Genomic DNA, 18,994 nt, shown 5'->3' with positions numbered 1-18,994 from the left:
CTGAAAAGCAACCCCACACCATAATCACTCCTCCACCAAACATTACACTTAGCACAATGCAGTCAGGCAAGTTGTGTTCTTCTGGCAACCACCAAAACCAAACTCATCCACTGGATTGGCAGACAGAGAAGCATAATTGGTCAGTCCAGAGAATACGTCTCCACTGCTCTAGAGTCCAGTGGCAGCGTGCATGACACCTGTGCATCCAAAGCTTTACATTGTACTTGGCGATGTAAGGCTTGGATGCAGCTGCTTGGCCATGGAAGCCCATTCCATGAAGCTCTCTACGCACTGTTCCTGAGTGACTCTGAAAGCCACGGAAAGTGTGGAGGTCTGTAGCTATTGACTGGACTTCTGTGCCCTGTGCGCCTCAGCATATGCTGATCCCATTTTCCCCCATGTTTTTACGTGGCCTACCACTTTGTGGCTGAGTTGCTGTTGTTCCCAGTTAAATCCACTTTGTTATAATACCACTTAATGGTTGACTGTGGAGTATTTAGATAAAATATCACAAATGTACGTATTGCACAGGTGGCAACCCATGAGCTCTTGAGAGCAACCCATTCTTTCACAAATAAACATTTGTAGAAGCATCTGCATGCCTAGGTGCTTGATTTTATACACCTGGGGCCATGGAAGTGACTGGAACACCTGAATAAAATTATTTGGAGGGGTGTCCCAATACTTTTGGCACTATAGTGTATGTCAGTGCTAGTTGCATTCAGGTAAAACAGCTCAATAATGCATTTAATAATGAATAATGAATGATCAATAATAAATTTCAAGTCACAGGTTATGATATTTTGATCTTAATTTTGGCTAGTTTTATTTGTTTTCCATAGCATTATCTGGCAACACTGCACTTAAACTGACAGTAATCAGAAAAGGCCCTTAGCTTAGAGAATGCAGGCAGGTTATTGCTGACAGATGATACCACATTGGGTAAGACAAACGCATTATATAACAAAACATAATAACACTGGTACACAGATCTGTGGGGTAGTGGTGGGCACTTTCGAAACACTGCTTCATGAAGTTTTGAAACCTTTACAAATGTTTTGTTTAGAATGGAGTGTAGGTACCCACTGGAAGATATCAATCTGTGCCTGTGTGTAGACATTTAGATGAGCATCCACTTAGAACAAACAAAACAAGCCCTGGAAATTGATAAAAGAACATATACAGACATTTAATATTTAATAGAATTAGATTATTAGTTAACCCTCTATAGTATTCATTATGTTCTAACCATGAAATAGTTTTTATTAAATCTAACAAAACAGTACTTAGGGGAACGTTGCTATATGGCACATTTATTTTAGAAATTGATAGATATACTTAGATAAATAAGTAGATCCCTATCACTTAACCTTCAAAATGTCTTAAATCTTCAAAACTCATCCTCACTCTATAAGAAGAGATAGGAGCTATTTCCATAAAATATTGCTGCATAAAATTTCTAGAAAGAAACAATTTTGTTATTTAGGCTATACAAAAATACAACTACCATATAAACACTTCAAATAACTGCAATTAGTTATTTGCAGTGAATCCATAGCGAATCCATAGTAGCATTGATGCTACTATGTGTAAAAAATTCCAATGGGGAAATACATTACTGCATTTCCACTGTGGGACAGCGTTGCATTATGGAAACATTGATATTTTCTCAATTTACAGTAAAACTATGTTAGACAAAGTTGATTTGTTAATAAAAATATCTAATTTACTTTCCCAAGTAGAAAGTATTTTGCATGCTGCAAAAATAAATACAAATAAATCAATATTCTCCTTGAGAAGATATTTTTAGAAAATAGGTTATTAGAGCAGTTTCCGGAGCGCCTGTGTTAGGAGTTTTTGGAGGGACATTTAAATGTAATTTGACTTAAAAACTGCACATCGTTGGCGTCACATCAAATGAGTAGAAATTAATTGTTGCCAGTGGGTTTTCCGTACCATAAAAGGTTTAATTTTTGTAAAAGCTGTTTTAAGGATGTTTGGCCTGAATTGTGGTGCATTTACACTATTTCGCCAGCAGGTGGCGTTTAAACACTTCGGATCATTTTGCGAAAACAATGGGTTCAATTGATTCAAAGCTTTGTTTCTCCCATCACTAATCTGTAGAACAAGGTTACCAAATAAAATATGCAACTACTGGCAATGAAGAAGACTATGCCACAGATACAGCTTTCAATGGAATGGCATTGCATGTTATGAGATCCAACATTAATCTCCAATTGCTTTTGCACTGATTAGACATTCTGTCTGAATCTGTCTTTTTATTTTTTATTTCAGTGAGTGAAGATACAGTAGTGAACAGCACACAGCTACACTATAGCAAAAAACATATAATTATTTGTAATGTCTGTAAAATATTATCTTAAATAAAACATTTAAAATGTCTAAATCTCTTTTAAAGTAGGCCTATAGTGTATATAGTGAGTTGCATTTGTGTTATTATAACACCCCATACATAATTTCACTAATTTTCAAAATGTGGTTATACGGCCTGTTGAATTTATAAACATCATTAGTCTATTTCATATCTTTACTGGGTTAAACATCTTAGTTTGTGTACTGCTGTAACAACGAAACGACATGTAGCATTACAGAATTTTCATTTATGGAATCCCTTTGCGGTCTTAAGTAAATACTCCTAAAATGGTATCAGGAAGGTAAATAAACTGGTCAGATTGCTAGCTTCATTACAACTATAGCTAATTCCATAGCTTGCCTGTATATTTTCGATGTAAGCTTATTTTTATTGGTTCAGTTTATTTGCATGGACGGAAACAGCTCTACGTTAAGGGATACTTCACTGCCTTTTCATATTAAACTATGTTATTCCCTTAATTTAAACGAGTTGATACATACCTCTCTCGTCTCAGTGTGTGCTCTTAATCTCTCTGACACGCAGTGACGATCTGATAGCATTTAGCTTAGCTCCCTAAGGCCAGTTCATTCACTATGGAACCAAACAGAGATCAAGTTAGAAGTACCAAACACCTCCACGTTTCCCCTATTTAAATACAGTTACACGAATAGTTGAACGATCAAGTATGGTGACAAAATAAAACGTGGCGCGTTTCTAATCGGATTTAAAAGGAGAACTATAATGTATGGCGGAATAGCACTTCTGAGAGTACTTCGGCTCGGCGCAGTAAAAAGTCCCGGCCGAAACATCTTCCCTCACATCTCCCTATGCGTCCAAGAAGTCCTCGCTGCAGCCTGTAGCACGATGACGTTGCTGGATCAGATCCAACGCGTACTGGACGCGCATGCGCGGTGGTTTCATTCACAATTCGATGACGTCATATACGCATGCGCAGAAGAGTTTTGAGGACATTGAATGCACAGGAGAGTTTTGCTGGATAGATAAATACTCAAACCGCTCGCGCAAAAATAATGATTAATAACATGCTCACGCCATCAGGACACGCGTTTTGCATTTTTCCTTGAATGTGTAGGCTACTGGTATTTTAAAGTTCTTTACAGATCGTGTTGCATTGAGGATTAAAATTACAGAGACAATTACTTGACTAATTTTTCCTTCCACTCAACAGCAAGTATGATCAGAATATATAAAAAATTAACTGTTTTGCATGCATGCACAGCGAAACTAGGATAATTTAAGCATCACATTTATGAAAAGATGATTTATTAATCAATAATTACTTAATACTATTTATCAGTTCTACAACTACACAGTTTAGAACATCATCTATATACAATAATGATCATACATTATGACTAGTGCATACGCATTATAAATTAACTCAGAGATCTGTATGAATGACATTGTCATAACGATCCACCATCCAGTACGTATTGGATCTGATCCAGCAACGTCATCGTGCTACAGGCTGCAGCGAGGGGTGTCTCAGAGAGTGAGGGGGAGGTGTGAGGAAAGATGTTTCGGCCGGGACTTTTTACTGCGCCGAGCCGAAGTACTCTCAGAAGTGCTAATCCGCCATACATTATAGTTCTCCTTTTTAATCCGATTAGCGAAGTACTACGTTTTATTTTGTCACCATACTTGATCGTTCAACTATTCGTGTAACTGTATTTAAATAGGGAAACGATGGAGGTGTTTGGTACTTCTAACTTGATCTCTGTTTGGTTCCATAGTGAATGAACTGGGCTTAGGGGCCTAAACTAAATGCTATTAGATCGTCACTGCGTGTCAGAGAGATTAAGTGCACGCACTGAGACGAGAGAGGTATGTGTCAACTCGTTTTAGTTAAGGGAATAACATAGTTTAATATGAAAAAGCGGTGAAGTTACCCTTTAAAGCAGAGGAGGATATAACAGAAATTTAATACAGCCTAACTGTTTTCAGTAGTGTATAAGGAACTTACATAATGAACTGTTTCTTTGTAGTGAAGTCGCCTTTTTGAGCTGCCACAGTAACTTAGCCCTAACCGACAAATTGCTCTAGAGAACACGCTCTCTATACTGCCTCAGACATGTACCCACTGAACCTTTAAGATTTACCTGGGGTTAAAATCTCATCAGATCAAAAAACAGATAGGCTATCGGTTTTGTTTCTCTAATGTGTGCCATGTGACCAAGACAGCACACACGCCACACGCACACTAAAATATTACATTCCCAAACAGGTAATTCCATAAATCTCGCCTGTAAACACAGGAAATCTGACGTCAACCATAACTAGAGTAAAACATGGCGGACGACGGACAAGAGTAAACTGCATGTTTGGGCGACCTCGTGGTCCCCGGTTCAATTAAACAACAGAAGGTGGATTGGTTTTTATCAGTGTTCATCACACCATGGTAACTGACACGCGGCCTAACCTGCTCTGGAGCAGGTTTTTTAATGGTTTAGAAGAGATCGCAAGGCATCTCATTCCAAATGAAAGCAGTTTATAGGCTGAAAAAACTTGTGAAATAAAATTTTGCATCTTTTGGTGCTAATTATTTATTAGCCTATATTTATATAAATTATAATCACTTTAAATTCATATGTTCATATAAATATTATATTAATAGAGTGCCGAAGTCATGACGTCACTTTGTAGGCCAACCCGGAAGTTAGCGGCGCATGGGTTCTCTCGGATCAAAAGCCGATGCATAGACATTTGGACAATCGCAAAAAATAAGATCTGTGTTACAATCGTATGTCATTTTCCCTGGACGATTGATCATATATCGAGGAGAGAACCACTATAAATCTGGACAAGTAGAACGGCGCAGCTTTGAATTCATTCGGTGAATTCAAAACGTGAAAATATTTAGAGGCTTTGTTAACCACAGACCTTATTTCAGGCGATTTAGCAAAAACCCATTTAAAAAACCCATAGACTTTAGTGCGAGGGAACCGGAAGTGCTAAAATGCTAACTCACTTCCGTGTTTTGGCCTACAAAGTGACGTCATGACTTCAGCACTCTATTGAGAAGTACCCAAATAGTAATATAAATATAATACATGCATTAAATTTCAAACGTAGCGATTAATTTGAGCTCTTTCTTAACCTAATTATTAGGCATGATTCACAGCATGATATATAGCCATATATTCTTTCAGCTGCCTTCTCAAACTCTCGCTGCAGGCAATTCTTTACTTGTAAACACATTTAATTTCATAATAATTTTTTCAAAATGACCTCATCTTCAGAAGAGAAGTGAATCAAATGGTCACTGTGATTGGCTGTTTGCCGCACGTGCCATACTTTCAGGTGCAGGCGCAGATAAAGAGTTGACAGATAAAGTTTATAAACGGCTTTGAGAAACGATTGAACTAAATTGATCTAAACACGGTTGGATTTATCTGTATTTGTCAACTCTAAACCTACGCTGAAACTCTAGCTAGCTTCATGCATCAGGCTAGAGGAGGATGTACGAGATCAGTGTGACCTGACGTTCTGCCAAGCATTCGATCACTCTTAAAACACCTTGCACTGCAGAAAAAAACTTAAAAAATGATCTAGAACAATTAGCCTACGTTAGCCTATGGATTTTAGGCATTTCGGAAGGGGAGATTAGGCCCCAAACCGGCTTGTTTACCTTGTAGTGCTGGTTTTAATTTTACCTCAGTGGTCTTTGGAATGTCTGACTTCCCACTTCGAAAGTTGTAACTAATCGCATTCAAATGTTCACTTGAGGAGCCATAGCCTACATTTTCTTTTTCAACTAGGAATTCCGCATATTGACGATTATTCCGATAGCACGTGCATCCGTATTATAAAGGGTTGGTTCACCTTAAAAGAATCAGTTTAGCAAGTCATTTGTAATTTACAAACGCACGTGTTTAATTTTTCTTTTTGTAATGCACACAAAAAGCAAACACGCATATAGGCTATTCCAGAATAAACGGTCAGGCATTTATGGTGTGACTTTAATATGGCCACTTTGTTGTCCATAATTCCACTCGTCATCTCCATATGTAAAACAAAAGTACCAGGAACAAAACACATCTGTAATGGTGTCGCTTTTCTTGGAATTCGATGCAAAAGAGTGGCCACACAGTGCCAGAGCGACAGAAAAACTGTTGAGGAAACTCAACCAGACGACGTTTAACTGCAGGTGCGCGTCCATCTCTATCAGCGGTGAGATGATCATCAGAGCGAGAAATGAGGCCCATGTGCTGAGCAACGTATGCATAACACGCCTTAAACACACCAAACAGTATTGTTGAGTGGAATGCAGAGAAACCGGCACCCTCCATTTCTCAAACGGAGCGTATGAGTAAATAACGACACAGGTAATCGTCAGTAGCAATGCAGCGAGAACCTGAGAAGTCTGAGGGCTGCTGAACAGCTTGCAATGGTGCTTCTCATCATCTCCTAAGAGTAGAGCAACGTCAGGGACCCAGAAAACATACAAAGCTGCTAGGATCCAAAGGAGACACACCCCTGCAATGTAAGTCAGCTTTTGTGTCCAGGATGTATTTCTTGAGCTTGATATGGTCCAGAAGTTATCTAGTCCTACAAGGAGGAACACCGGCCAGTGGAGTATGGAGTAGATAAAACAAGCAATCTGAGTCAGTAGGCATATGTAGTACCTGGTGAAGTGCCAGCCTGAGATGTTAACATCTTCCAGATAGAAAATAGCAGAGAGGACAAAGCTCAAGAGACTGTCAATCAGTGCCAAGGAAATGCAGAAGAATCCTGAGAAAGTCCGGATCATGTAGTGTCGCTGTACCACGACCACCAGCCAGTTCAGCAAACTCTTGAGCCACAGAACCAGCAGAAGAGAAGGGACTGATGTGTCCATGGTAAGGCATAGTCCAAGGTAGAAATCACAACTGCCACTAAATAGTCTTTCTTGTAACTGGCCAGTTCCTCACTGAAACCGTTTACACCAGTTGTCAGTAGACACACCCTATTGAGGTAAAGGCCAGCCCTACCCATAAAACAAATAGCCCACTTTCATTGGAAGTTCATTATTAGCATATTTGTCTTTCCCCACATATTTAAATGTAGGTGTAGTTTTGCCCTTTCTTTTATACGTTCATCTGTTCATACTGGTATTTAGATGGTAGATATATTAAATTGAAAATGAAAACTTAACTAGAGTAACCATACCAGCTATACAGTATTCATTTTCATTCATAATTTTAATATTAATATTACATTTACAACTATGATCTAAACAAAGTTTAAACAACATAAACAAGAACCATTTCAACATTTATTTACAAAATGATTTATATCCATCTGTAAAAGATGTATAATTTAAAATATAAAAGAAAATATTTATTTGTAAAAATATATAAGAATAAAAATACATTTTATAAAAGAAATACGTATTTGTTTGTGGCAATAATTGCGTGACAAACAATTTTGTCCCATAAGGTTTCCCCCCTCCCAATTAAAGGGATAGTTTACCCAAAAATGAAAATTTGATGTTTATCTGCTTACCCCCAAGGCATCCAAGATGTAGGTGTGTTTGTTTCTTTAGTAACTCAACTCTAAAAAGAATTAGACCCAATTGGCATGCATTATTAGAGCAACGGTTGGAGTTAAAAATCTTCATTTGCGTTTTACTGAAGAAACAAACACACCTACATGTTGGATGCCCTGGGGGTAAGCAGATACACATTTTCATTTTTGGTTGAAGTACCTTTAAATTTCCACAATGGAGTGGCAGCTGTAGTTGCCAGAATTAAGAATAGTTAATTAAGAAGAATAGTTGCCAGTGTTAAACATATTTACAAAACAACCTATACATTTTACAAATGACAACTGTAATTTACAGAAAAAAAAGAAAAACATTTATCCAGTAAATCCAAACAGTAAATAATTTTTCTGCTGAATTGGCAAGCCCATACTGCTACTAAAATATTTTTTTATATACTGACAACAACCACAATACCACTGGTGGTACAGAGAAAGCCATATAATAAATCAAAGTTAATCACAAGCCGCTTAAACATGATACAAACAGGTAAATATTAATATATATTAAAGGCATATAGTCATGCATACATACAAAACACTGTGATGGTAAGCCAACACTAAAATAATATTAAATAATAAAAACGTGGATGTAACATAAAACCCTAATGTGCATATCTGATAACAAAAACAGCATAATTATTCAAATAAAATCAAAAATGTGAAGTGTCACACATAACTCACATAGCTTTACAAAAAATCCCCTCTAATGCATTGTGTCCACTGTTGGACATTTGTTAGATAAAAAATAAGGTAAGAAATGCATTTAAGAGAATTTATTATTACAAGTCCACATTATCTCTTTGTAACATCTAGCTAAGGTTAAAATATTGTGCAAGAACAAGAAGGAGCTTGACTTTAAAAGGGAGTGGTTACTGGGATTAAGAAGAGGCTTAATAAAAAAATATAAACTGGCCTTTGCTAAAACTGCCTTTTCCAGACAGATTTGGAAATGTCTGACATAAGAAGGCATGTTAAGTTGGCTCCACCCTTCTCTGAGAAAGATGAAAGAATTATTTCCAATGTTAAAAACTTGGTTGTGTCATTGCTGATTGTTCTGAGCTGGGCATAATTACACAAAACATTATAATAGCTTGGTTTCCATCCCTGGGGAAAAAAATGCTGTGCGCCTGTGCCTGTTCACATTTTACAAGGTGCAGGTGCAGCGCAATCCTTATGGCTGTCCAGTGAGCCCAAGACAGGCTTAATAAAAAGGTTTGAGATGAAATGATTTACAGTGGTTTACAAAACAAACATTTCAACTTTCAGACCCCAAAACCGGTTTAAAAAAAGGCATTTCTTGGAACAAAGCTGCAGAAACATTCAACCATGACAGTGAATGTGATTTCACCAAAAACATGTTTCAGGATCAACATTTGTTAAATTCCACCCTCAGACATAAGATATAGACTACTTTTTGCCATCTAGAAGATTCTTTCCATTGCTTCTCAGATTCTGCGCAGCAGCACAGCGAGTCACGATCAGCCTCGTGACGTCATTGTGGACATCCCATAATAATATCAAGCTAAGCCTAAACATGGTTCAGTAGAAATAACGTTCCTGTCAAGATAACGCGGTCTAGTGTATTACATTTCTCAGGTTGTGAAAGACTGAAGTCCAAAGGGGAAGTTTCGCGGTGTTTCCTGTTGTGGTAAGCTCATAAGCTCTGGGGAAGTGTGTTTAGCTAGCTCCGTACCGCTAACTTAGCGGAAGTTTTGGTCGATGGATATAATCCGCTGACGTGTTTTCAGTGCAACGTCTCGTCTCTCTTAACTTGTTCAAGATTATTACTCCTTGTCACCGGACCGCGGTCCTTGTTAGTAGCTTGAGAGTTTGCATGTTTAACGTTAGTCGTACGAATAAATCTGCCTTTGCTTGTTGTGCAGCTCAGATGTGTTTGCTGGGCTGGCTATTCATAGTAATGAAATGCATGGCAGGTTAACTGATTTAGGTTTTCACTCCTTTACACCTTAAATCACCTAGTTTGTGCTAAATTGTATTGTAACATGGCGAATTATTTTCAGATATAATTTGTGTTATTATTAAATAACACATATTTAATGTAATCTCCAAATTAAACTAAAAGTTGCATGTATAATAATAAAATGCTAAATACAAGACATGTATATGTAAATGACACCAGCTGAATAGGTTTGATTCTTCTGTTCTCATAAGCCATTGTTTTGGCTATTTTGTTCAACAATATCCTGTATAAAGCAGGGGTGAGATCAAGTCAGGAACATTGACTCTGGCCCTTTGATGAGGGTGCTAAATTAAGTCTTCTCAACTAATTTTTACAGTTAATTTGATTCTTGTTATAATGGTGAATAATTGTATTTATTATTATTATTTATTCCCCCCCCCCCCCCCCCCCCCATAAGAACTGCAATGGAAGACGGGCTGCCCTCCAGAAAGGCGGAGGAAGGTGGTTTAACTAAGCGGTCTCAGAGACAGCAAGAGCGGCAGGGGAAACTTCCTAGAAGACGGAAAGAGGTGAAGAGGTCTCTTCGGAAGCTGGACTGTCCAGAACACCTGCCGGGGGGAAGCGTACATAGGTTGCCTGAGCAGCACGAATCAGAAGCCTCCGCATCAGCGGAGGACACTGTTGATAGTTGCCCGAAAAGATGGGATAGATGCAGGTATATAAATTGCCGTTTGATTTAGATCAGTGTAACTCTAAAGATAAAAATGTGGAGTGACTTGAGTGAAGTGTCTGTTTGTTGCAGACGAGGGCACTTTCTACATGGACCATATCCTGCTACTCACTTCGGACCCAAAGCTTGCGTTCTTCCCAACCCGACCTCAGTCATGTAAGTAAGCGCAGTCAGGCCTACTTCAAGTAAGGGAAGGCAAGGGTCACATCCCTTGTTACTGTTTAAACATTAAATCAAGCAAAGGCTTGGACAAACAAGTGATAGGGCCATGTGTGCTGAGTTCTGATTTAAAAGGCGGTTTGGATGGAGTTGGAGAGCAGTGCAGTTAGATACTGCTGTTTCTGTCACAGGAGCGTTCATGCTGGAACTTTCTAACGCACCCCTTCCAAAAGCCCTCCAGCACTATGCCTGTTTTACGTCCTCCAGGACAAAACGCTCGTAGAGGGTAATGTGGGGTTTTATGGTTTGATGTTGTTTTGAACAAGTTGCTTGGGTTTTATCATTGTTAGCTGAATGTGTTCCAGTACATTTCAAGTCAAGAGAGATGATTAGAGTGAATCTAAAAAGGATCTATTCGTAACATATTGGAGTTATGGAAACTTGTCTGTTAGCCTTGGTTATTCTTTGGTACAATAAGTAAAATGTGTGTATTAAAGATTTATGTGAATTTTTGACAATTAAACATGCACTATGTAACTTTTCCATCCGCCCATTCAAAATAAAAGCGTAGTTTGATGCCAAGTTTGAGCGGCGAATCTTGGGACAGCCCGTGGAAAAGAATCGGGATAGGACTCGGGCAGAAATCACGTTCATGGATGTGATTATTAACATTACTGTAGTATGAAGAGCTGGAGCAATTGTTAATAAGATTAATGTGACGCTCCTTGCGAGCAGCGGGACTTTTTATTATGACGGAACACAGTCGCTGGCGCCATTTCTGCTTTTCTGGTCATGAGTTTGAGGTAATGCAGATCTGTTTATGATTAGATACATTTGAGTGTGTTGAAAAGGGTTATAATGTTACTCTGTGCATTTGCTCTGCGGCTGCTATAACACTTGTTTTACGCTGCAGTAAGAGTGAAGCGTTTCTGCAAAATAAAACCGGGTAACGCAGATATGACGCAATCGACAGGCGACTGCCCTCATATGTCCCGGTTCATTGGTTAAAATGGCAATTTTCTCACGATTTACAAATAGTTGGAAACGTTTCGGATATTGTAAGTACTCAAATGAACAAAATATATAGCACTGGCTTAGTGGTTTTTGGATATTTTACTGATATTTCACTTTTAAAGTAAAAATAACTGAATGTGTTAAATGTCATTATTATTGTTATTTTAATTTATCAATACTGAAAATGATCTGATCCTAGAACTGTCAGGAACTAAAAGCAGAAGTCCACATTCACAGTGCTTACAAATGTTTGTCCATGACTGTAAGTTGTGTAACGAGCGTACAAAGTACATGCAGTGTTTCTCTGTGTGAAGTGCAGTGCCAACTCTCACAATGTTTGCCTACTCTGTCGACTTTCCCTGCAGGCATATTCAGGATCCAGCCAGCCAGCGGCTCACCTGGAGCAAACCACCACTCAACGTTTTGGTCATCAGAAAGATCAGAGATGAGACCCTGCTGGAGCCATTCAAAGAGCTTTGCAGGTTCCTCGTGGAGGTAGGTTACACAGAATCCAAAAGCCACGCTAGTTGTTGATTTACAGGCTATAAAGCTACAGTTTTTTGACAAGGACCCTCTTGGAATTACTTTTCATTGTATTATATTAGATTTATGTTTAGATTTGGCTGTACAATTTGATCTAAATTATTTCTACCATCAGGAGAAACATCTGATGGTTTATGTGGAAAAGAAAGTTGTGGATGATGGCTCTCTTATGAGTGATGAGTCATTTTCGGCCATCCGCAATCAGCTGTGCACATTCAGGGAAGGTACTGAAACCTCATAGCTTTGGATTGGATAGGAGTGAGTCGGCAGGTTCACCAGTAACATGGTTTACATAACCCTGACACACCATTAACCAATAATGGAGTAGGTGCTTTAGGAAAATGAGTGATTCATCAATGTGTTTGTTCGTACAGGGTATGATGACATCTCGGACTGCATTGATCTGATTATTTGTTTGGGTGGAGATGGGACTCTTCTCTATGCATCATCTCTTTTCCAGGTATTCACTCATCTCATTTGTTTGTGCACAAGAGTCTCCTACTAGCTCATTCTCTGATCAGCTGCTTTCTATTGAATGGTCTCTCTGTGTGCCATATAAGTTGAGAGAATTTGTATATGCAAAAGTTAGTTGGAAATTTAAGATTCAAATGTGGTTTAATCATCCCAGGTGTATTGTCTCATTTGTTTAAGGGCAGTGTTCCCCCGGTCATGGCGTTCCATCTGGGTTCCTTAGGATTTCTCACACCGTTTAAGTTTGAGTCCTTCAAAACTGAGGTGGATAAAGTTTTTGAAGGTAGACTGGTTGAAAATGTCTTATATTTGACATCTTTGAAACTAGACAAACTCTAGTTTGTAACGTGCTGTTTGTTATCTGAAGTGTTTGTGTCTGCGTTGTGTAGGTAATGCTGCCATCATCCTGCGCAGTCGTCTGAAGGTTAAGGTGGTGAAAGGCATGTTCCAGAGGAACGATCAGCTGTTCAGCACTCAGGAGAATGGAGTAGTGCCTCATAATCACATAAATAATGATGCAGGCAAAATCACACTGCAGTTACAGGTAACGCAGCACTCGATCAAAATATTGGGCTTGAGACAAAGTCTGTCTTTTATTTGCCAACACATTTTGACACACAGGCCTTCATCAGAGTACAAATGACAAAAGGTTATTTAAATACAAATATTGACAAAATTCAAACTTACAATCCACCAATAAGGTTGTTGTGAACAAATCTGATGATATGGTGTCTACCTGTCACATGACACCAAGGGAGAGGCCATAAAACAAGCTAATGACCTTTTTCATGTCACACCATATTACTTAGTGTTTTTTTTTAACCAAATAACAGAATAGAATAAAAATGTATATTAGAATGATTTCACTTCTGAAGGATCATGTGACAGAAGGCTGGAGTAATGATGCTGAAAATTCAGCTTTGCCATCAAAGGAATACATAACCATTTCCATAACTATATAAAAACGACATATAATTTTTAATTGTAATATGAGTAAATTTACCTGTTAAGCTCAAGTACCTATTAAGCACACTATATTTGGAGTATATATTTTATATATAGAGCTCAGATTATAAAAAGGGAAAAAATAGTTTATCATCCTACTTGATGTCTTAACCAAATTATGTGTTTGTTATTATATGCCTCCTGAAATTTCAAGATAATCAGCCCATTGCTCACTGAGTTATGGGTATTCATGTGTTCACACTGTCTGGCGGCCATTTTGAAAATTGTCTGAAAGCTTTTACTGATGTGATTGAGTAGCCCCTTAAAAGTTTATATATATATAGAGAGAGAGAGAGAGAGAGAGAAAGAGAGAAAGAGAGGTTTAAGTCTTTATTTTGGATAAGTAACTACCTACTGCCAAATGAAGAGATTAATATTTAGACTTTTGCATATTATAACCTGGATATGGGAAATAATTAGATTTCCAAAGGAAATTTTAACAACAGTGCAGATGCTACTGAACATTGTTAACTTACTAGCTGTATAAGACTGCCTACACCAATATATTACTTCACAGGCATTACTGGCTTATACTTTTAAATCCATTATATTATACATTTACAGTTCATTGATGTTCTGTGGTTTTACAGTGCTGCCATTTTTACAGATTTCATATTATTTTACGGTGAGCTTAAAGGGTACACTATTATGAAAAGCAGCTTCAGTGACATAAATAAGAAACAGTATAATTTCATAGATATTTTCTATAATAGCTGTTCATATTAAAATATGAACTTAATACATGAATTGAAAATTGTCCTTTTAAATGTATATATTTAATATTTATTAATTAAAAAAAGGTTTTCAAAACTTTGTATAAAGATTGTTTAAATAAACAAGAATTTTCACCAATAAAACATGTTGCGAGCTTAATGGGAACCCTTGGTATGGTTAAAGGGTACAAACATGAACCCATTAAGCACAGCCAGACTTTTTGGAGTTAATGTATATCTTAATGTAACCAGTTTTGTCATTTTAAAATAAGTTATTTTGTGAGAGATTTAGCTTTTATTTTAACATATCTTACCCTGTGCACTAAAATGTTAGCCTGACAAGCCAGACCCACATCAAGATGTTTGGTCTGGAAACTCACCATAGACAGAGCTCAATCCGAGGGGCGGGATAAACGGTTGTCTTTCAAACTCCCTCTGCACGCGATAGGATAGAGCTACAACCAACCAGAGCAACGAAGGTGAAACAGAGCTTGTTGATAGATTAAACATTCACCGTATCCGGTCGGCAAAACTCCGAACACATCTTCCCTTTTTAAGAATGACTTCAGTGCCGTTCTTTGTTCTTTTCTCAGAGAAAAGCTTAACTCCAAGTCTTCCAGAGTCGCGGTCAAAGCTGATTCGAAAGACCGTCGCCGTTCGCCAGTTTCTGTGTTTACTAGAAGCACGCAAACGCAACTCAGCCGTCATCATTATGGCCCTGCCCGCCGACTCTATACACGATGTGATTGGCCCGTCCAGATTGAGAGGAACACAGCTCAGAAGGGTATTGAGAGTTCCTAGACGACACTTGCGGGCAGATTAAATTTGCTGCCGCTAGGGTGCGTCTAGATTTCTAGGCTACTAAAATGTCTCAATGTAGATTTTGTTGAGCTTAGGGTATGTTTACCCTATTTCACAATTATATGCAGCCTTGTTGCATATAAGAGACTTTCAGAAGCAATTGGTAAAAATCTCCTGACCTTAAACTAATTGTTTTGTATATTTAGAAAATAAAGGAGCTTTTTAGGCCAAAGAAGCTTAAACAACTGTTCAGGCCTGTCTAATTCTATATTTGATGGTAAAATGAGTGACATTTTTCCATGGTGACAGACATAATAGGAGTTATTTAAAAATAATAGCGGCCCAGTTGCCATAGCAATAACACTGTCATTGACAACCTGTGCTTTTACGTCTGAGATGGATATTCTTGATCAGAGTAGCATGTGATTTGTGCAGAAATACTCCTGCTTGTTAAATGCATTTGTGTAATTCATCCATTCACCATCTGTGATATGATGATATTATGTGTGTGAAATGAAGGTGCTAAATGAAGTGGTGGTGGACAGAGGGCCCTCATCCTACCTGTCCAATGTTGATCTTTACCTCGATGGACGTCTCATCACATCTGTACAGGGAGACGGTGAGCACAGACTATAAAACATATTATAATGTACAAATAATGCTCAACTTTCTATCCATCAACGAATCCTCAATTTTTATTTTTATGGTTTCCACAAAAATATTAAGCAGCACAAGATTTTTCAACATTGATTATAAGAATTGTTTCTTGAGCAGCGAATCAGCATATTAGAATGATTTTTAAGGGTCATGTGACACTGACTGAAGAGAGGAGTAATGATGCTGAAAATTCAGCTTCGCCATCACCAGAATAAATTCCATTTTAAAATGTATAAATAATTATATATTAAATTTGTAATTCACAATATTGCTGTTTTTACTCTATTTTTTGTATGATCAGTAAGTGCAGCCCGGTGAGCTGAAGAGACTTTGTACAGACTCTTATCATAGACGCATCGTAGTGTTTGATTTGTTTTTTTTCTTGCCATGGAAATAGATGTAAATATGTGGCTTGTTTCTATGCAGGTGTAATAGTTTCCACCCCCACGGGCAGCACGGCCTACGCTGCCGCAGCAGGAGCCTCCATGATCCATCCCAATGTCCCTGCCATTATGGTGACCCCCATCTGCCCTCACTCTCTCTCTTTCAGACCCATCGTAGTGCCCGCTGGCGTGGAGCTCATGGTGAGAATGCGATATTAAAGGTTTAGGTCACCCAAAAAATGAAAATTCTGTCATTAATTACTTACCATAATGTTGTTCGACACCCGTTCATCTTTGGAACACCAATAAAGATATTTTTGATGAAAAAAACAACAACTAAAAAAACAAAAAAAAACAACTAAATAGCGACTTATATAGTGATGGGCCGATTTCAAAACAAAGATTTGAACCGTTATGAATCAGCGTATCGATTCGGATCGCCAATGTCACTTGATCAGATCACGCAATCCGAATCATGAATCAATATGATGATTCATAACGGTTCGACACTTTGTTTTAAACTCGTCCCATCACTATATAAGTCATAATTTAGTTTTTTTGCGCACACAAACTATTCTTGTCCCTTCTTAAAATAATTGTAGAGCCACTGTAGTGAGATGGACTTTGAGATGACGTCTTTAGTGCCTTTTATTGGTCTTGAGAGAGGAACTTACATTGGTGTCCATGAAGGCCTTTCAGAGCCATCGGATTTCAACAAAAATATCTTCATGTGTTCCAAAGATGAACGGAGGTCTTACAGGTGTCGAACGGACACTAAAGTAATTAATGACAGAATTTTTGAGTGAGCTAACCCCTTAACACTTTAATGACAACTACATTTGCCAAGAAAATTTGTAATTTTCGTTTATTCATCTAATACGAGAGCTTCAGAAGAACAGTATATTCTTACGACTAACTGTATTTATTTTGCAGATAACTCTATCGCCGGATGCTCGCAACACAGCCTGGGTCTCATTTGATGGCAGAAAGAGGCAGGAAATCCAGCATGGGGACAGGTGACACTAAATACACAATCCCACAAGCAAACAACTTTTATCTCCCACATAATCCACTGATACAACAACAGCTGTGTAACGGTTATGGAAATGAGCATCAACAGTATCAGTAGAGATTAACACTCAGCCTTTGTGCAGTTCAAATGCAGCTGTTTTCATTAAGAATTATTTGGTTATGCATAGTAACAGATAAATAGATCATTCAGGTTAAATCATCTCTTGAACTCGCACGAAAGTCACATCTGTTAATCATGCGTTTTGTTCCCTCCCCCCCATAGCATTAAGATCACGACGTCTTGCTTCCCGGTTCCTTCTATCTGTTGTCATGATCTGGTGTACGACTGGTTTGACAGTCTGGCTCAGTGTCTTCACTGGAACGTCCGCAAGAAGCAAACTCGCTTAACAGATGCCAGCGACTCTTCAGAAACGGAGAACTGAAACCACCGTAAAAAAACAAGCGCTCTGTCTGTTGACATTCCAAATCAATACAGATTTTCACCCTGGCTCACTTTAAATTTATATACCTGAAAAATAACACATCAACTTGTTAAGAGTATCTACTTGTAATGTATCGGCAACTAAACGTTTGGTTGGTTAAGAGCATCTAAAATATAATGTATGATTGCTAAATGGCGTTATGCAGACAGTGTTTTCTACGTTGTGCTTCTCACAATTAATACCATGCTGAAGAGAAACTGATCCAATTTACTATTGAACAGTTTTTTTCCCCTTATACCATTTATTAACACATTTGGTTCCTCCATGTTTAAATAATTGTCCACTGAATTTTTTCAGCACATACTGTTGACTAAATTTACCCCACACGATCTTGGCTTTCTATGTGGTTTGTTACGACAGTAGTTCCTCTTATGTGGTAATATATTCCATAGGAAGCCATTTGTCTATGTTAGGGCTTTGTGCATTATATTAGACACCAATGTACGTTCAACTACTAATGATGAATGTGGTTTAGCAGGTTCTTTTCCTCTGTAGCTCTCTTAAGCTTATAATTGATTTCCATTCAGATCGACTAACCTGTGCGGAGCCCTTTTGTATATGAATCAAGCTCGCTCTCTTTGTCAGGTTGGGTTCCTGTCGAACACAGATCTTGACAGAGAACATTGTAGCCTCCTTGTGGCGTCACAGGATGGTGCTGCACATGCATTTTCAGAGCTGCGTTTCATAAGGCAGTTTAGTTTAATATTTACTCTAACTAAGATGTGATTTATTCATTTTACAAATGCACTGTTTTGCATTTCTCACCCTGCACGGTCCCATCACATTGTTGCATAAGAACTAGTATAGTTAAAATGTATGTAAGTCGTTTACATTTGAATGTAAATAAGATATATGTATTTATCTCATTTGTAATATTTCAATAAAACTTAATTTCTGTTTATCTTGGATGTTTTCTTTATCATTTTAAATATATCCTTATATTTTATGATTAAATTGACTTTACCACTGCAGGATTAAATGGTACATTTAAAATCCTGAGGATTGTTTTATTTTCTTATTTATAATAGAAAACATTACATTTTTCTCCCCCAATTAAACAAGTTACAAACATCGTTTCATTTGTGTAGTGATAACTTTAAGTCAGACAATCTAATGTTTGCAGAGCAATTGAATATATAAAAAAGTATTATAATCGCTTGTGAAA

At 37.8% G+C, this 18,994-nt stretch overlaps 2 protein-coding genes across 5 annotated transcripts; one reads left to right on the top strand and one right to left on the bottom strand.

Moving 5' to 3' along the window:
• Positions 1–6,243: 6,243 nt before the first annotated feature.
• Positions 6,244–7,296, bottom strand: gpr160 (G protein-coupled receptor 160). Its single transcript, XM_067453245.1, has one exon. It carries the CDS (start codon positions 7,230–7,232, stop codon positions 6,342–6,344), a length of 891 nt encoding a protein of 296 aa, XP_067309346.1. The 5' UTR covers positions 7,233–7,296; the 3' UTR covers positions 6,244–6,341.
• Positions 7,297–9,401: 2,105 nt separating this feature from the next.
• On the top strand, positions 9,402–18,730 carry nadkb (NAD kinase b). 4 transcript variants are annotated; one of them, XM_067452349.1, is made up of 12 exons: positions 9,402–9,566; positions 10,297–10,554; positions 10,642–10,725; positions 12,108–12,237; positions 12,401–12,509; positions 12,660–12,745; positions 12,937–13,039; positions 13,146–13,300; positions 15,795–15,894; positions 16,359–16,516; positions 17,249–17,331; positions 17,610–18,730. In XM_067452349.1, the coding sequence occupies exons 2-12, from the start codon at positions 10,304–10,306 to the stop codon at positions 17,767–17,769; spliced, it is 1,419 nt and encodes a 472-aa protein (XP_067308450.1). In that variant the 5' UTR covers positions 9,402–9,566; positions 10,297–10,303; the 3' UTR covers positions 17,770–18,730. The 4 variants fall into 4 exon arrangements, with proteins under 4 accessions (XP_067308450.1, XP_067308452.1, XP_067308451.1 ...); XM_067452351.1 differs by lacking the exon at positions 9,402–9,566 and adding an exon at positions 9,609–9,731; XM_067452350.1 differs by lacking the exon at positions 9,402–9,566 and adding an exon at positions 9,775–10,180.
• Positions 18,731–18,994: the final 264 nt, after the last annotated feature.

The sequence above is a fragment of the Pseudorasbora parva genome, chromosome 9 (genome assembly GCF_024679245.1).
Source record: "Pseudorasbora parva isolate DD20220531a chromosome 9, ASM2467924v1, whole genome shotgun sequence".
Taxonomy (NCBI): Eukaryota; Metazoa; Chordata; class Actinopteri; order Cypriniformes; family Gobionidae; genus Pseudorasbora; species Pseudorasbora parva.
Note: the sequence above shows the minus strand (reverse complement) of the source record. Positions and strands in the feature narration are given on the sequence as shown.

What these genes read in the sequence shown, in the direction of transcription:
- gpr160 (XM_067453245.1), bottom strand. Translation starts at nt 7,232, where the DNA reads ATGGACACATCAGTCCCTTCTCTTCTGCTGGTTCTGTGGCTCAAGAGT.
- nadkb (XM_067452349.1), top strand. Translation starts at nt 10,304, where the DNA reads ATGGAAGACGGGCTGCCCTCCAGAAAGGCGGAGGAAGGTGGTTTAACT. An exon ending in GCTGTGCACATTCAGGGAAG is followed by an intron (nt 12,510 to 12,659) that starts GTACTGAAACCT and finishes TTGTTCGTACAG; the next exon opens with GGTATGATGACATCTCGGAC. An exon ending in GGTGGATAAAGTTTTTGAAG is followed by an intron (nt 13,040 to 13,145) that starts GTAGACTGGTTG and finishes TGCGTTGTGTAG; the next exon opens with GTAATGCTGCCATCATCCTG.